This window comes from Salvia miltiorrhiza, chromosome 4, assembly GCF_028751815.1.
Source record: "Salvia miltiorrhiza cultivar Shanhuang (shh) chromosome 4, IMPLAD_Smil_shh, whole genome shotgun sequence".
Lineage (NCBI taxonomy): Eukaryota > Viridiplantae > Streptophyta > Magnoliopsida > Lamiales > Lamiaceae > Salvia > Salvia miltiorrhiza.
In genome coordinates this window covers 49,623,859-49,642,174 of record NC_080390.1, presented here as the reverse complement: position 1 = coordinate 49,642,174, position 18,316 = coordinate 49,623,859, and the positions used below count along the sequence as shown (strand labels likewise).

General features: G+C 37.0%; 1 protein-coding gene and 1 non-coding gene across 2 annotated transcripts; one reads left to right on the top strand and one right to left on the bottom strand.

The window, feature by feature from the left end:
• Nucleotides 1-8,966: 8,966 nt before the first annotated feature.
• Nucleotides 8,967-11,475, top strand: LOC131020188 (mitochondrial import inner membrane translocase subunit TIM8-like). The gene is made up of 2 exons (XM_057948881.1): nucleotides 8,967-9,135; nucleotides 11,084-11,475. Exons 1-2 carry the CDS (start codon nucleotides 9,088-9,090, stop codon nucleotides 11,264-11,266), a joined length of 231 nt encoding a protein of 76 aa, XP_057804864.1. The 5' UTR covers nucleotides 8,967-9,087; the 3' UTR covers nucleotides 11,267-11,475.
• Nucleotides 11,476-13,142: 1,667 nt separating this feature from the next.
• Nucleotides 13,143-13,214, bottom strand: TRNAQ-UUG (transfer RNA glutamine (anticodon UUG)). Its single transcript has one exon. It is a non-coding gene; the product is annotated as a tRNA-Gln (tRNA).
• Nucleotides 13,215-18,316: the final 5,102 nt, after the last annotated feature.

The window sequence follows — 18,316 nt, the reverse complement described above, 5'->3', positions numbered from 1 at the left end:
TTCCATACCTTAAGAAATCGTCTGTGAAAGTTGTGAAGTACGAAAATCCACTTTGTGCTTGAGTTGAAAACGGTCCACATATCAATATGTGAATCAACTCAAGTACTTCTTTAGCTTGTATTCTTTTCCTAGAAAGTGGCTCGTTGATCATTTTAACCTTGAGATGTGATTTCACAAGCACTTTAAGACTTTAAGTCAAAAGTGTGAGATAGTCTAACTTTCTCGATCTTGTTAATCATTTCTCATTAAGTGACCAAGCCTACATGCCAAAGTTAAGTCGGACTATTCGCATTGCTTGTGATGGTTTATTTTACACACTGAGGATATTTTGTTCGCATTGAGAAAATATAAAGTATTCTCAAGTGAAATATTTTCATCTCCATTAAGTAAAGTGGAATAAATTCTATTCGCAAAATGGAATGAAAAACTTCAATGTCTAACACGAGAATGAAAATTATATTCCTCATAATTCCAAGAACAAAATAACAATCTAACATGTCCACAAATCCAAAGATAGATCAAATCTATAAGACCTTATGCATTTAGCAAAAACTATTGCTCAAAACAAATGCGTAAGTCAAATTTCCTTGGTCCCACTATCCTGTTTTAGTTAGACAACACACATTTTAATAAATGTGTGAACTATAACTCGTATCTAATACCCAGGAGCATGAGTTGTTAGTGGACATGTTCACCTCAATGATAAACATACCAAATCCTGCTATCAAAACATCCAATGTTTTGAACATCAAACATTATTCCTTCCAGTGTCCTTTTCTTGACAAAAGATATTTCATCTTTGGGTAACTTCTGCTTCTTTTGGTTTCCACCTTAGGATGCAAAATTTAGTTCTTTGATCTTCTACCTTTTCTTTCCTTTTGGGTTAGAATTGACAGAAGCATTAATCATAAGAACTTATTTGTCCTTAGTGGAAGACGATTCAAAATCGTTCTTAACATGTCATGAAACTCATGGCAGTGTCACTGTCCTATTGTTCATTTTGAATTCACTATGAAGTTCACAAATGAGACAGATCATTACTGCAAGATTAAGTTGATTGAGACAAATATCGGATAGTCTCGTCCCAATCGTGGCCAACCTCTCAATTAACTCAATCCTTTTTATGACATCCATAGAGACCTTGTCTACTCCATGTAGATTAATCCTGAAGAGATCCATGAGTATCTTATACTTTATGGTCTTAGCTTCTAAAGCATTAACACTCTTCAGGTGTATCAACATCTCAATCGTAACATGTGATCATGTTGTTTATGTAGTTCTAAACTCATTGACACAAACATGACACATTTAGCAGAAGTTACATCATCCATATGCTTCTTATAAATTTCAATGTCAAACATTTTGAAAGTTTCTAAAGTCACATTAAGGATGATGTGGATTGATTTCTCCAAGACATAATCAATCCTATCTAGCCTTAGCACCAAACGCAAATAACGCGGTCAATCCAGAAAGTTTGACCTAGTCAATATACCGTATCCAACAAACATAACAAAACAGTTGCAGATAAAACAGAGATAAAAGAAAGCAGTAAAAGGAATCAAATCAAATAAGATCACATTCATTTTACTAATCAAACAAGGCATTTTGTTTTGATTAGCTCCCACTAATTTTAACATATCTTATGCCCCCAACATAAAATACGGATTTATAATCAATATAAATCTTAGTGGTCCAAGATCCAAGTCAATATTATGCAGCCTCTGCTTTGCTGATGACTACAATAATATCACTTAGTAGGCCTCTAAGCCAATTGCAACAACAATTTTGCAATTCTTGGTTGATTAATCCAATTAATCTGCGTCCTTAAATCATTCTTGGTCGCTTTGCGTTCCAAAATAATTTAAGTAAGTCAACCCCATCACACGGTGCCAACCTATGAATGAGCCTTGGCCTTGTAGATTAGAGCATACAATTTTATGTAAATACTCTTGATCGAAAAGGATGGGTTGCTCAGACAATTATGATGGACGACGCGTTTTGTGCTCACACAAAGACTTATATTTAATGGGGATTTAGCATGTGATACTAATTGCTTATATTTAATATCTAATATTAAATAGCAACACAATTACTGGGTGCCGCCTACCCAGACATACGAAATGCGGACCACACATATTGGGTGCCGCCTACCCATACATAGTAACGCGGACTACATATAGTGGGCGCCGCCTACCCAAGCATGAAAGCGATCTCTAACTACTATAGTTAAATAATAAGCATAAAATCAAATAGCATGCTTATCACAAAACAAAATAGAATCTCTATGAATAAAATTCATTAATCCAATTAAAATTTTATTCTCCAATTAAAATATGGGTTAATCAATTCGTATTAATTCCAAATTAATACAACATTATTATTTCAAAAATAATAATTTCATATATTAATTCAAAATTAATATAAAAACTCATCAAATATTATTATTTAAAAAATAATAATAATTCATGATTTATAAATCAAATTAATTAATTAGTCAATTTATATCAATTCCAAATTAATATAAATATAGATTCAATATTATAAAAAATAACACTAAATCAAGATTCATTAAACTAATTTATAAAAGGATTAATCTATATTAATTCCAAATTAATATACAATTAATATTATTATTTCAAAAATAATAATAAACAAGATTTATTAATCTAATTAATAAATTCCATTCTGAAATTGGGATTAATATTATTAATTCATGAACAGTGGCTGCCCAAGTAAAATCCACAAGCCCAGCTGCCCTAGGCCCAGACCAGGCCCAAAAACCATAAGCCCAGACCAGAACTAGGGCTTGAAGAAGCAGTGCAGCTGCAGCCGCTCCCTCCAATTCCCGTCAGCATCCTTTTCGCCGTGCTCGGTGCCGCGCTGGAGGAATGGCTGCGACGTCCGGCTAAGGCACGCCTTCGCCGGTCATCTCCACCTCCAGCCGTCGACGAACAGGCGTCCAGGAGCAGTAGCAAAGGTCTCCTCGCCGCCGCCCCTCTAAGGGTCCGACTGTGCGAGTTCTCCACCGGCAGTCTCACCGCAGCGGCGTTCAAAACCACGTCGGCGGGACTGTGTGACGCAGACGACGGGAGGCGGTCGGGCGCGGCACACCGGCGAGCCCCGAGCCACCTGCCGCCGCCTTGTCTTCGCCTTCCACCGCCGGACTCCAAGTCCGAGATGGTGGGCTGCCACAGATATGCAGCGGCGCGTCGGCTTGAAGCCACGACGCAGCTGCCGGCAGGTGGTCGGGCGCTGCACACCGGCGAGCCCCGAGCCACCGTCGCCGTTCTGTCCAAGAAGGCGGTCGGCCAAGATCCGGTGAAGGTCCCAGCAACAAGATCCCAATTCCAAAATTCAATTCCAATATCAAATTCTCAATTTAATTTTCGTAAACAGATTTCTAGAATCAAAATTTAATTAACCCATAATTAATTAGAACATAATATCAATTATAAATCGAGCCCCGGGCTCTGATACCACTGTTGGAAATCCTTGACATCATCTAATGATACGCAGCGGAAATAACAGTCAAGGAAAAGATCTAGATTTATAATTGAATCATGTGTATGGATTACAAACACACAACAGTTAGAATAACTTACTTGTTGTGTAGCAAACAATCCTGTAGCAATTCTTCTAGCAATCCTGCAGTTGAATCCACTACTATGGTATCCACGCAGATTCGATGCAGGAACAATTCCCGATGCACAATTCAATCATCGAAAGCTAGGAAATCTCCGATTGAATTCTATAGTGTTCTAAGTGTTTTCTCTCTTGTGATTTTACGTATCTCACGTGTGTTCATCTCACAGACAAAAGAAATATAATCCTATTCTTATAGGAATAAGACAAGCCTGTAAACCCTAGGTTAAACAGGCCGGGCTTTTCTTTTGTCTCCAATTAATTAATCCAATAGTCAAACTATTTACTAATTAATTAAAGCTTATTAGAATATATCAAATATATCCTAATCTAGTCCATATATCTTTCAATTTACACGTGAGGCTACGGCATGCTAAGTCACAATTTCTTTTTTTTTTGGAATTATGAGTAATCAAATAAGTCATCCGCACGCAGACGAGACCTTTACACTACATAAAGGTAAAAAAAATAACTTCACGCAGACAAAATTGAACCCAATAGTCTAAGACCTCTCACAAAGAAGAGTTTTTTAGTGCCTCAATTTTGTCACTTGAGCTAGGCCTCATTTGACTAAGTCACAAAATTTGATTCATGAAATGTTTTATTCTAAAGCATTTAATTTGAAAAATATTGTAATTACCGATTCTTTTTACATATCTCGAATGTTATTAATGTTTTTAGAGGAATACATATTATATTATCTCGAAGGTCATTATATTATATTTTTTGGAAAATAGCATCAAAATCCCGATAGTTTCGCCCGTTTCGCATTTTTCTCATGACCTAAAAATTTCTCATTAAAATCTTTAACCACAATCCCGATTCTTAATTTTCCCATAAAATTAATCGGCCCCTAAACTTATGCTGACATGGCTGGCGGAAATTCACGTAGGATTAAATTTCTGGCGAATCGCTAACTGTGTTTAAGTGAGAGCATTAAACGTCGTCGTTTTAAATGAAATTAGGGTTCTTCAAAGATCATCTGCCCCTCTCATCTCTTCTCCTCCGGTCGCCGCGACCAGGCCGCCGGCCGCCTCTCTCCCGCTAACCCCTCTCTCCTCTCTTTACAGATCCCCTCTCATCTCTTCTTCTCCAGCCGCCGCGACTAGGCCGCCTCTCCCCGCTAACCCCTCTCTCATCTCTTTACAGATCCCTTCTCCTCTCTTCTCCTCCGGCCGACCAGGCCGTTTCTCTCCCGCTAACCCCTCTCTCCTCTCTTTACAGATCTTCTCTCATCTCTTCTCCTCCGGCCGCCACAGACACACAAGCATGAGGCCGCCACCGCTGTAACTCCGGCGAAGAGCGTCGGCCTCATCCTTCGTCTGTACTCCTTCAAACTGAAACACCCTCTGAATCTCCCTATCTGTCCACTCTCATCCGCCCTTGGCTGGGCAGCAGCGACACCGCCGCCGACCCCAGCCTCCTTCATCTCTCTCAACTCTGCCCCTAAGTCAGACGACGGCACACAACCGCCGATCGCCTTGTTCCCTCAACCAAACCAGACACCCTCAACAAGAAGCTCAACAAAACGGCGAGAAAACGTCATTTTAAGGTCAAGGAAAAATTGAGAATCGCGCCAAACTTTAGGGATTTTGATGCTATTAAGTTAGACGCAAAATGACGTCGTTTAGCTTCTAATTAATCTACTCAGCATAGTGTGCCACGTTGGTGGCACGTCATATAATTAATGGCCGGAAAAACGTCACTTAGGGAAAAACGAGAATTGGAGCAATGGTCATGGATTTTAACGAGAAATTTTTAGGTCATGGGAAAAATGCGAAACGGGCGAAACTACCGGGATTTTGATGCTATTTGCCCTATATTTTTTTAAAACATGCTAAAGTATAGGCCATAAGTTGATAATGTCCAAATTAAATTCTTCATTCTAGAACAATTGTTTATTAGAGCAAGAAAAGTTAAAGAATATACACCACGTTCCCACTTCCGGTATCTGTTTTGGGGCAAACGAGATTGGGGGACAACAGCTCATTACCTATTCTTTTGTGATTCGATGAAGCAACTGTGGAAATATAATCCTTGATGGTGTTTTTTAAAGGCGAATTCTTACTAGTCTTTGAGGATATATGCTGGAAGTTTAGTAGTGACCATGAACATGAGGAGGTGGAGCTCTTTATAGTTTGTGTCTGGTGGATATGGCGCAAACTCTGCAACGTCAAGCATGGCAATCCCTCCGGATAACTTGGCGTTTATTGAGAGTTGTGGACTTTTTCTGAAAAACTTCCAGCTTACTCAATATCATGTACTTGCGCAACAACAACTCCTACCTAAAGAAGGCAATGCTAAATGGAGCCCGCCAAGGAAATGGGATTAGATTGAATGTGGATGTTTCTATACATGAGGATGGTGTCATAATGGGTGTGGGTTTTGTTCTTCGCGCGAGACCATAGAGGCAGACCGATTGCTGCTGTTGCTCAGAAGATTGGTAACACTCAAACGACTTTTATGGGAGAGCTGCATGCGATGCTTCTAGGGATTAGATTCTGCCTTCAGAATGACATGGGTTCTTTTGTTGTCTACACGAATTCTATTATTGCAGTGCATATTGTGCATGATGGGAAGAACCTTGACTCTCTTTGTGAAGATCTCTACGTGGCCTTTGCTCATGCGAAAGAGCATTGTGTTCTTGATTTTTGGCATGTCCGAAGAGAAGCTAATGGCTCTGCCCATAGCCTTGCGAATTTCGTTATTTCTATTGATGATGTAATCATTTGGAAGTCAGATCTCCTGAGCTGGCTATTCTTCATCGAGACATAATTTAAGCTTCTCTTTTGCCCAAAAAAAAAGTTAAAGAATATAGAATGGACGGGAATGGAGTAACTAGAAACGTAATAGCTTCTTGCTCTCAGACATGTCCAAATACTGGTAAGGGCGAGTGCAAGTTTAAGTCCAAAAAGTCTCACCAAGTGTGCTCGTGCCTAACTGCCTATGTGGATATTAACTTTAATAGATAAAAAAATGTTAGTTCTTTATTTTATTTGATAGATTGGAACTTTATGATATTCCATAGTCCTTGATAATTTATATTATTTGAGCTAGTTTTGCTTGATTCATATCTTATTGAAAGAGTGAAATTGAAGAAATTCTAGTATTGGGGATAAAAATGTTCAATCATGTGTCTTATTAATCATGCAAATAAACGTCTTTTAAAGATACTGAACATCGGAATTCAAATTTTTAGGCAGTTCGTACACTACAAAAAATGTCATGAATAGTGATGAAAATTAATGACGATAAAAATTCCCATCGAGAAAATGGCGGCATTAATGATGGCAACTTAATTTGATGGTTAAAAAAATTGTAAATTGTATATTTAATTGTTATAAATTGTAAAAGGTTTCAAAAAGGTTTGATTATAAATTGTTATAAATTTGACGGCATTAATTTGATCATCTTAATTAATGACTATATTTAATTGTTATAAATTGTAAAAGGTTTCAAAAAAAAAAAAAAGATTGTAAATTGTAAAAGAGCAAGCTGGATCAATTTTGGCCTTGGCATATACTTGCCACTTGTGCTTGTTCTTATGGTAAGAGGATCGTAAAAATTCAAGTATGATGATATACATATTTATTTTCGACATTCCTGATTCTCATATCACGAGACTCATTTTAAGGAAGAACATGAAATTAAAAATAGCCTAAAAGAAAAGATCAAACACCTTTTTTTTTTTTTTTTTGAGGGAAACGACGAAATATATTAATCAGAATCAGAAGAAACAATATCTAGAAGCCAATTTGAAAAATCGGCCTTCCAGACAACATCAGAAACAAAACAAGAGAAATTAACAAGCTCATGAGTTGCTTTGTTTGCATCCCGGCGCATATGCATGAAATCCACCACCACATACTGTCTAGCATGAGAGAATGCCTCCCAAAGATCGTCACAGAGCGACTCTGAACCATGGTGGGTATCCTGGAGCACACGAACAGCTAAGAGCGAATCCGAATACACAACAACCGGGCCCGAATCATTCTCCAAACAGTAACCCATAACAATAAGGATAGTGTGTAATTCTTCGAGCAGAACGGTTGCCGTATACCCAATCGTTTGACATCCAGCAGCCACCAACGTTCCAGACGAGTTACGGATAACGAAACCCACTCCATTCCTTCTACCATCCTCCCTAAAAGCAACGTCAACATCCACACGCAAAATACTGTTAGGAGGAGGAAACTAGGGGTGAGCAAAATATCCGAAATCCGAATATCCGATCCGAACCAAACCGAAATTTAAAATTTGGTTCGGATTTTTTGGATTTTCGGATCGGATCGGATTGAATTTTAAGCAAATTTCGGATTTTCGGATCGGATCGGATTGGCACCTTAAAAATCCGAAAAAATCCGAAATCCGAATTATATTTATAATATAATTAATATTATAATATTATAAATAAATATATATAATTATTAGTTTTTAAATAGTTAAATATTTCTAATTTCTAACCCTATACTCCCATTTTGGTTGATTATAATTAATGGCTTGTTAATTATGACCTTAATTTGATTGTAATTATCTAATATGTTAGGTTGACATCTATTTCGGATTTTTCGGATTTTTTCGGTTTTCGGATTTTTTTTTGACATTTCGATTTTTTTTTCACATTTCGGGTTTTTCGGTTCGGATCGGATTTTATCCGAAATTTTTCGGATTTTCGGATTCGAATTTTCGGATAATACGGTTCGGATCGGATTGAATTTTAGAAAAAATTCGGATTTTCGGATCGGATCGGATCAGGCAAAAATCCGATCCGAAATCCGAATGCTCACCCCTAGAGGAAACCAATGAGAGGAGCCCTCCCTCAGAAGAAGTTGTTGCTCAATCAGAATTTGGCTTCGAGCCCTCTGGTAAGACTCTAGGATTCTCTCTCACGCAGATAAAACCAAAGTAAAGATCAAACACCTTGAGTCGTTAGGTTTCCTCATGGTTTTTATGCATATTATAGTTTGCATTTCACCAAAAAACAAAAAACATAATCGAGATTCGAGACTCTAAAAAAGGGAAATAAAAAAAATGCAAAATTAATATGAAAAATTATTTTTCGTAGACCAAAAACGTTGGATCCTATAGGTGATAACATTTCATTTGCATTATAAAGTTATATTTACAATATATTAATATTGCATACATAAAAATTGAAATGTGGACTAATGTTGTTGATTTAAAAGATAAAACTTAGAATTCCGTATATCATGGGTCCAAGCCCATATTACTCCGAATTCCGCATATCATGGGTCCAAGCCCATATTACTTACTCCGAATTCCGAATATCATGGGCCCAACCCATATTACTTGATCCCAATTTTTAGCTTTGGCAGTTGTTGAGGAAGGGTTTTGTGCTCTGCTAGGGTTTTGGGTCTCATTCCTCTAGCATTCGAATTTCTACGATTACACCTTCTCTCAGAGCACAATTCGACCCATTCTTCCATGGATCCTTCGTCATTGAACTCCCCAGAGTTGCAGAACCTTCTAAACGTAAGTCTTTCAATCTATAGAATAACTTTAGTTCTATATCGATGTGCTTTTTTATCACCAATGCTAAAATTCAGTATTATAGATTTTGCTGCTCTTTGGAGTAACTGCAAGATGGGATTTTTTACGTCTCTTCTTTTAACGACAACGTTACTTTTGGTTAAATTCCCTATGCGGTGAAGCTGTCCAGTCCAACAAGAATTACTACTATTTTTTAGGGAATAATTTGCTGATGGCTTTATACGAGAAGAATTTTTTAGTGAATTTGAGTGTTACTCAATGTGGCGTACAGTTTGATTGTTTAATTGTACCGTTCATCTGCTAGTTTCGAGTTGAATCATTACTTGTGAGTGTTAATGCAGATTGCAAAGGGGGTTTAGGTTTTTTTCTTTTTATGTTCTAGTTTAATTGGCGAGGATTGTCAGTATAGGACAAAATGTTGCAAGTTTAGACTCTCTGGCTAGTCTCGAAGGACCCATCATCCTCAATTTGTCTTTGATCAAGTTGTTTAGGTGTTCCCTGTGGGTTGAGTGTTTTGGTGCCATACTGGGGTGCAAGTCACACAACCGTCACCATTCTACCAAATATAGTAATGAGAGTTGGATGATTCTTGGGTGTCATCTTTCTTTATCTTTAGACCTTTGAAAGTTTTCTGTTAACCGAGGGTATGCTTGTTAGTTGTTACATAACAATTTTTATTTCCTTTTCCATCCCCAATAGCAACCAGCAACCAGTTGCTTTCATGTTTTCGGATACTTCTTTTCTCACTCATATATTATTTATACTTCCCTATACATAACCTAAAGTTTTCCTAAAAACTTTTCCCAGACTCTCCAAAATATAACATATGCACTCTATGTAATTGGGCTAAGAATATTGTTGCCAGTTGTCTTACGATGAATAGATTGGCTTTATCCTATCCTTCTCTACCAATATTCTTCTAGTATTTGTAAATCTAAAATCTTTTCAACCTCCTGATTCTTGGATTCTAGATGGGCTGCTTGCAAGCTTGTTAATGCTATGGAAAGGTTGCACCATTCTTAAAGATGGGTTTAAAAGTTTATTGCTTGTACATACATGTTATTCATTCAAGACTATCTCATGGAAGCGATAACATTATATGCCTTATATAGTATCTACTCCGTCATTTTATTCCCTTTGTTTTATTTCTTCAGTTCTTTCTCAACCACAGCTCTATCCTCTGCATGCATATATTCAAAATCTCAACCTTTCAATTTTCAAATAATGGTAAAACTCTTCTTCTGTTAAATTACAAAGTTATGCCTGGCAGATCCTTAGTTTTATTAGTACCAAGAGAAAAGTTCGCCCACAAACACTTTTCAATTGTAATTTCCTCCAAGAACTTTTCTTTTTGTGATTATAATTTGGACTGCAAGCATAAACAAGACTGAAAGATAACATTGCTAATAAAAAGCTGTTGGAGGCTCTTATATTTGTTTTCCAGCAATAGCAATCCGATGCTAAGTAACAATATTCAACACCATTGACTTCCTTATAAACTTAATCGAATTTGGATGGACTGAAGCCACTTGCAGAATGAGTCCTCATTCTGCAGTGTCCTTCCTCTTAAAAGAGACTTTGTCACACAAATGCCAGACCAATTTAACTTATTGTGGCAATACTAGTGCAGTGTAGTTTTTGAATAGTGTATCATTTATACGAACTATTACGAAACCCATGTTTATCTTAATTCTCGTCACAGTTATATGGGCATTCAGGGTTTATTTTGAGCTTAAATATCAACTGTGCAATTAGTGCCGTTGACGTGCAATACTGTGTTGAACTCTTTATCTCTATTTGTCTGTAAAAAGCACAATCTAAATTTTTTGTAAGCATCCCATAATTAGCATTTGAGCTAGTCCTACTTGATTTAGACTGATCTGTTTATTACTTGATAGAAATCTAAAATTCTGTTATTGAATATTTTCAGCAAGAAAAAGAGAGGGCCATGATTAGTGAAATGATCTCAAAGCTTACATCTGCTTGCTGGGACAAATGCATCACAGGCACTCCCGGAAGCAAGTTCAGTTCCAGTGAAGCTAATTGTCTCACAAACTGTGCTCAACGTTACATGGATATGAGTCTCATCATCATGAAGCGTCTTCAACAGTGATATTTAGTCCAATCTTCCATTTTGATTTGAACAAGTCCTTTCGTTACTGATATCGATGGCGTGTACCCCATACTTCACTTACTGTCTTTTTCAGGGATATGTTTCTTGTTAGGTTCTGTTCTGCCATCGACAATATTTATGTTTCCGATTTTTTATTATGAAAAGCTAAGCTCAGTTTCTATGATCGAGAGATTGAGTTTTTTGTTTCATTATAGTGATGGAAAGTGACTGCAAGTCGGGACGTCAATTCAATTCAAAGCCCATAAATTTGCCCAAATAAATTTAAGAAAGTACATAGTTTTATGGTTGAATTTTAATAATTCGAAATAGAAAATGGGCTAAGCTAATTAGGAGAGCGAGTTAAATGGGCTTGACCCGATGGGTTGGGGGTAAGCAAAATATTTCATTCTTGTATTGGCTGCGACTTCGGATTTTGCACCTTTGCTTTGTCCACTACTTCAAACAAGAATTATGTACTTGAGTGGGCGTAGAATTTCATCTTTCTAGAATTTATCAAACACTTGGGTCTATATATAGTTCAAATTGGAAACTAACAAAACTTGATTATCCTTATATGATTTTCGTAATCACAAGACTTTGTAGCCCCATTAATGTGTCAATCTCGACAATTTTTTTTAATATATAGTAATTTAATAATTAAATAAAAAAATGTAACGATTGTGAAAGATATTATGTATAATAAGTCGGTTAATTAAAAAATAAAGCTGGAAAATATCATAGAATTGAAAGATATTGTGTGCGCGACTACAATTTAATTAGAAACAATGCGGTCGGCTAGCCATAATGAAGATCAAAACTCAAATTTTGGCCACTAATCTTCAAACTACAAAATATGGCCATTAATTAGGCAGTATACCTAATTTGCCCTTTTACCCATCTCACGCACCAGATCTCAACTTCCCTCCCCTCTCTCTCTCTCGGAGATCCGCGTCAAATCCGACTCGGAGTTGGTGGTGTCGAGAAAGGTCCGCAGGGCGGCGCCGCCACCGATGGAGGACGTATTCGTCGGAGCGGGGTTTGAATCATCGTCGTCGCCGATGGAGGAGGTCGGTCAGGTGGCGGAGGATGAGGCGGCGGCAGATCTGATCTGATGAGGCGACGATGGATCTGATCTGATGAGGTGACGACGGTGGATCTGATCTGATCGTTGCGCCGCCTCCTCCATCGGCAGATCTGATCTTCGCCTCCTTCGATTTCAGCCATCGACAGATCTGATCTGATCTGTGCTGCACGTATGGCACTAGTAGTGCCATAAGTGCCATACGTGCACACTTCCTCCTAGGGTTTAGATATTCCATTTAGGGTTTAGATTATTCATTTGGGGTTTAGATGTTCCATTTAGGGTTTAGATTATCCATTTAGGGTTTAGATGTTCCATTTAGGGTTTAAATGATGTTGTTTCTGTATTTGTGCTGATGACCATTTTACTTAGTTTTATTTTGAATTTCGTTGGCACTTATGGCACTAATAGTGCCATAAGTGCCAAAATGACTATTTTACTTGGTTTTATTTTGGATTTCCGATGGCACTTATGGCACTAAAGTGCCATAAGTGCCAAGATGACACTTATGGCACTATTAGTGCCATAAGTGCCTAACCCGACCCGGCACGCGACCCGCGTGCCTGATCCTACCCAGTCCGCCTCATTAAGGGCAAAAACTGTCCAAATCAATAAAAATGACCAAAATTTGTGTTTTTTCAATGTGTGGCCATAAATTGTGTTTTATGCTTCATTTTGGCTACTTCAAAATTTTACTCATTTAATTATACTAAAAAATGGAAGTACCTGGAATCTCGAGATGATCGCAGGTTCTGACTTACATGCAATTAGCTTATTTTTCAACTCAAAATATAGAGGTCCTACCGGGAGTCGAACCCAGGTCGCTGGATTCAAAGTCCAGAGTGCTAACCACTACACCATAGAACCTTATTAAATAAAATAGTTTTTATTACATATTTATAAACATTTTCTTCGTTGGATCCATCTGGTTTTTGACAAGTTTCTTTTTCTATTTAATTTCTTTATTTTTTGCAAAATATGTTTTCTATTTTTTGATGTTGTGATCTCTGTGGTTCGTGATTGCTTCTTTCCAATTTTTATTGCATATTTATGTTGATATTTATTGCGATTGCTCTCTTCCCTAGAAATATGAAGTTGTTTATGTTGGAAATAAATAACTATATGGGAGGATTTAATTTGGAGGACATAAGAAAATATGTGAATTTGTGTGTAGTGGACGTGAATGTGTATCTTTCAACTCACTTACTTACTTCCTTACTTGCTTCCTTACAATTCCACAACATGGTTACATATTTATAGTGGTGAGTTGTATATAGATAATTCCTACTTTCCTCTAGAATTCTCTCAACTATTACTTTCTCTAGAACTATCTAAACACTCTAGATTATCTCGCTCTAGCTTATTCTCAATTATTCTAGATCTTTCTCTTTTCTCTATCTCGTTCTCAACTATTCTAAAATACTCTTTACAAAATATCTATACAAATCAAGTTTACTACTTTATTCTAATAGTTTATGGTGTTCGATCCGTTGTTTATGGTCTAGTGTTTCCCATTGATGACATGGTGGTTGAGTTGCTTTTTGTTGATGAATCTCAACAAATTTCATGTTTATCCTAGATCACTTGATAATTAGTAGCATAAGTAGAGAACAATGCATTGTGTCTGAGAATCATTATTTCCAAGTTCCCATCTAATAACAAACGAATCTTACTTCTTTGAGCAAAGATAGCAATTAGTTGTGTCTGCCATTTGCTGATAGTGTATTTGAGAAACACTACATGTTATGATCCTAATACTTGTGCCATCACAATGACATTTCGCTTGTGAGGCTTGTGTGGTGAATTTTTGACATGTTCGAAGAGAGGCTAATGGTGTAGCCCATTCTTTAGCGAATTTCGCTATTTCGTGTGCCAATGTAATGTTTTGGGAGGCCGCTTTCCCGGGCTGGCTCCTTGACTTGATTCATCGGAATTTTAGTTAATATATTTCGTTGTTTTTACCTCAAAAAAAAAAAAAAACTCTACGCATGGTTAGCTTATGTTTTTTTTAAATGTATATTGTGACGTGAGCATTTTTCTACTTCTCCCCCTTCAACGTGAATGATGCATTTTTTCTATAATTTCAGGAAATAAAAATAAAGGTTTCCATCAAATACGTGGAAAATTGAAAATGTTACTTTGAAAATAAAATAAAATAAAATCACAACACAAAAATATATTAAAATCTTTATAGTACATAGTTGTTGTAAAAGCTAACAGATTTGAAGTCACGTAAATATCGAACATATAAATATAATACCTCAATATTAGTTTTTTATAGTTAAATATAATTTTACCAAGTTTATCTTAATATAAATACTATTATATAAAATATTTAAATTATTTAATAACTATAACTATTGTTACACTTTTTACAAAGTTAAAAATGTAGTACTCCCTCCGTCCCACTCCAATAGCCTCATTTTCCTTTTTAGGGTAAAAAAGTTGTACTTAATTGGTGTGAACCATACCACTTTACTACTAAAAAGTAAGTTTTTTTAATCTTCCGTGCTCAAAATAAGTGAGCATATTGGAGTGGGACGGATGGAGTATATGTTATCGAATTCAGGCTCTTTATTAAGTAATTGATTTGAAATCTGATTTTATTTTTAAATAATTTATATTTACTTATATTTTGGTTATATTTAATATTAATATTTATTTATTTTATATGTTGTGCAATTTCGATACCGGTCGTCGACTCTGTCGTGCATAGGGATGACAATTTACCCGCGGGTAACGGATATCCGCGAAAACCCGAACCTATTAGGGTGGGTTTGAGAGGCATTTGATATCCACAGATAGTTTCGTGGTTGCAAATCACTATCCATTTAGTTCATGAGTATGGGTTTGGATACTTACTATCCATACGAAATCCGTTTACCCGCGAAAAATATCAGCGAAAATACCCGTCAATTATCCGTGAAATACCCGTTAAATACCTACAAAAAAATCCTAAAAATATGGGCTTTTAAAATACATTTGAGATATGGGCCAACATATTATATCTTAAAAAAAAGGCCATAACAGAATCTAAACCTAAGGCCCAAACACTAATTCAGCCATTGGAATTTTATATTTTAGTTGATGAATTTGGATTTAAACTTTGTTATTTGTGGATTTCAACATGGATGAAGGATGTTAATTTGAACTATGTTATTTGTGTTGATTTTTTTTTTTGGTATTAAATTTGTTATAAATTTATATTTAAATTATGTTTCGCGGGTATACGATTCCGATGGATAGTGGGTGGGGGTATCCGACGGATAGCGGGTGGTGGATACCCGACGGATAGTGGATTGACGAATACCCGATGGGTAGCGAGTATCCGCGGATAGCGGGTTTGGATACCATTTGATATCCATGGATAGTTTCGTGGTTAAAAATCCACTATCAATTTAGTTCGCGGGTATGGGTATGGATACTTACTATCCGCATTCGTTGTACCCGATTACCATCCCTAGTCGTGCATCACAAATGGGTGTACACCGTGTACTAATTAAAAGTGAACTATTAGTGGGTCCCGCAGAACACCAATATTACTTCAGTTATTAATGTTTCACTGTATATATATGGACCAAAAATATGAGAAATGCCCAATAGAGTCCATATTGTTTTCTTCAATTACTGGAGTAGATACGCCCCATAAAGTATACTCAAAATACATTACTTTACATTATTTCTTTAAGCATTATACATTATGGTATCTAATCAATTTCTATAATATTAAATATTAATTATATATTGGTGTAGGCGCCGCATGCTAATTAAAGTTTATCGTAAAACATTCACGTGAGTTAATTTCAACCACTTATTTTCACAAACAATTAGTACCAACTATGAAACAGCTTTGTTAAAGAACATGATAATAATAATAATAATAATAATAATAATTATTATTATTATTTCTTCTTACATAGTTACATTCCACATACTGCTATGACATATATTCTAAAAAAAAAAAATCTTTCTTCTTCCCCCTTTTTTTTTTTGCTTAAATTCAGTAAAATTTAAGACCATCCCCTGCGAATTGCGAAACATAATGCTAAAGAAAAAAAAACTTCTTTTATCACACAGCAGAAGCATCTTTTTTCTGGATCCCACAATAAACCGAAACATACAAATTATTTAAGGGCATCTTTGGAATTGAATTCGGCGCCACAACTTTTTCCCAGCCTTTGATTAGAGATCAAAATGTCGAAAATATTCCCTTTTATATTCTTTTAACAATTTATTTCCTCCTATATTTATATTTAATAAATATTCTTAGTGGCAAACAAATATAGATAAGCAGCTAACCCACCCAAAAAATTGTGAGAGCCAAGAGAAAAGCATGATTTGATAATTGATAATACTCTAAAAAATAACTGTTGTTTTTCTCTCTTCATCCAATTGTATTCTTATTTTGCGCACGAATCATGATTGGACGCATATATGACATAACTGATGCATACAAGTATTAGAAGAAATTTTATTCGGCAATATATGTTGCATGATTCAAATATATAGCTATATAGTATTTGGTATGTGATGAGGAGTAATATATGCAGAGCAGAGAAAAGAGTCTTATCAGAGAAATGGACCTCGCCAGAGGAACGAGTGTCGCCAGAGAAACGGATTCCGCCAGAGAAGCCACTACAAAAAAACGCGTATTTACCGGCGAAAACTACCGGCGGCGATTTTGCCGTCGGTATCTAACGGCGGCACGGCGGCGGCATTCCAGGCGACCCGAACTTTCGAAATTACCGGCCAGTTACCGACGGCAAACTCGCCGCCGTTAATGTTAAAATACGCATTAATTAATTAATTTTATAGAATTAACGGCGGCATTTGTCGTCGGTAACCGTTAAAATATAGGGCAGCGGTTCTCCTTCTTTTTTCAGTTTCTGCGCCGCACACACACACGAACAGAAAATCCACCCCCCCTCCCCTGCTGCTGCTGCTTCCGCTGCTGCTCTTCCTTCGCCGCCGCCGCCGACCGCCGCCGCCCTTGCAGGTAACTCTCTCTCTCTCTCTCAGACCACCACTAGATGTGGGGACCAAGGGCTTTCAGACCACCGCCGCCGACCGCCGCCGCCGCCGCCCTAGCGGTCTCCGTTAGAGAAGCCACTCTCGCCAGAGGAACGGTTTTCGCCAGAGAGATCACCAAAAGAGTGGGGAAATCTCCCGCCTAGGGACGAATTTACTGTTATGCCCTTGACCACGCGAGGCGCATGTTTTAGCAGGGAATTTACTATTTTGCCCTCAACATGTAATCTATAACTACCCATGCACACGCACCTTGTAATCTTACGCTATTTTTACTCTTAATATCAGTGCAATTTACTCTCGTGCTCTCAACTGCTTAGCAACTTTCTCTCTTTTCGATCATCTACTAGGTACAATTCGTAATCTAGTAGTAATTCACCGATTAATCCTTCACCCGTTCATTAACGATTCACTAGCTGGCGCCGTATGTGGGAAATCTGGGCTAAGGCGTGAGTTTCCATCACCTGCGCATGCAGATCCGTAATTATGATCGGATTTTCATGTGCAGGCCCCGATTGAGCTGATAATCTGGATACCTAAGAGAATTCGGACCGATAATCATGTTTTTTATGCGGATCTATTTACGAACCTTGGAGATCTATGGTTTTTTATGATTTTCCTTGCATGTGCATGTTGGGAAGATGGTGGAAATCGAGGATCGGGTGTCGATTTATGAGTATGTTACGTAATCATGATAATTGTGTGTGGTTATAATGTTTCCTTGTGTAATTTATATTTTTCTGACGAATCTAACGTATTTTGCTAACTGATCAGTTGGTTGGTGCTCTGTTTTTGTGTTTTTGGGTTTTCACGGTTAATTTACCGAGTAATACGTTCTCTCTTACGAGTTTGACTCCAAATCTACGGGAAAATCTCCACCGTTCTCTCAGCTTACGTTTTAAACCGTGTTCTGGGTTTATTTCCTAGTGCACGGGGTGTTT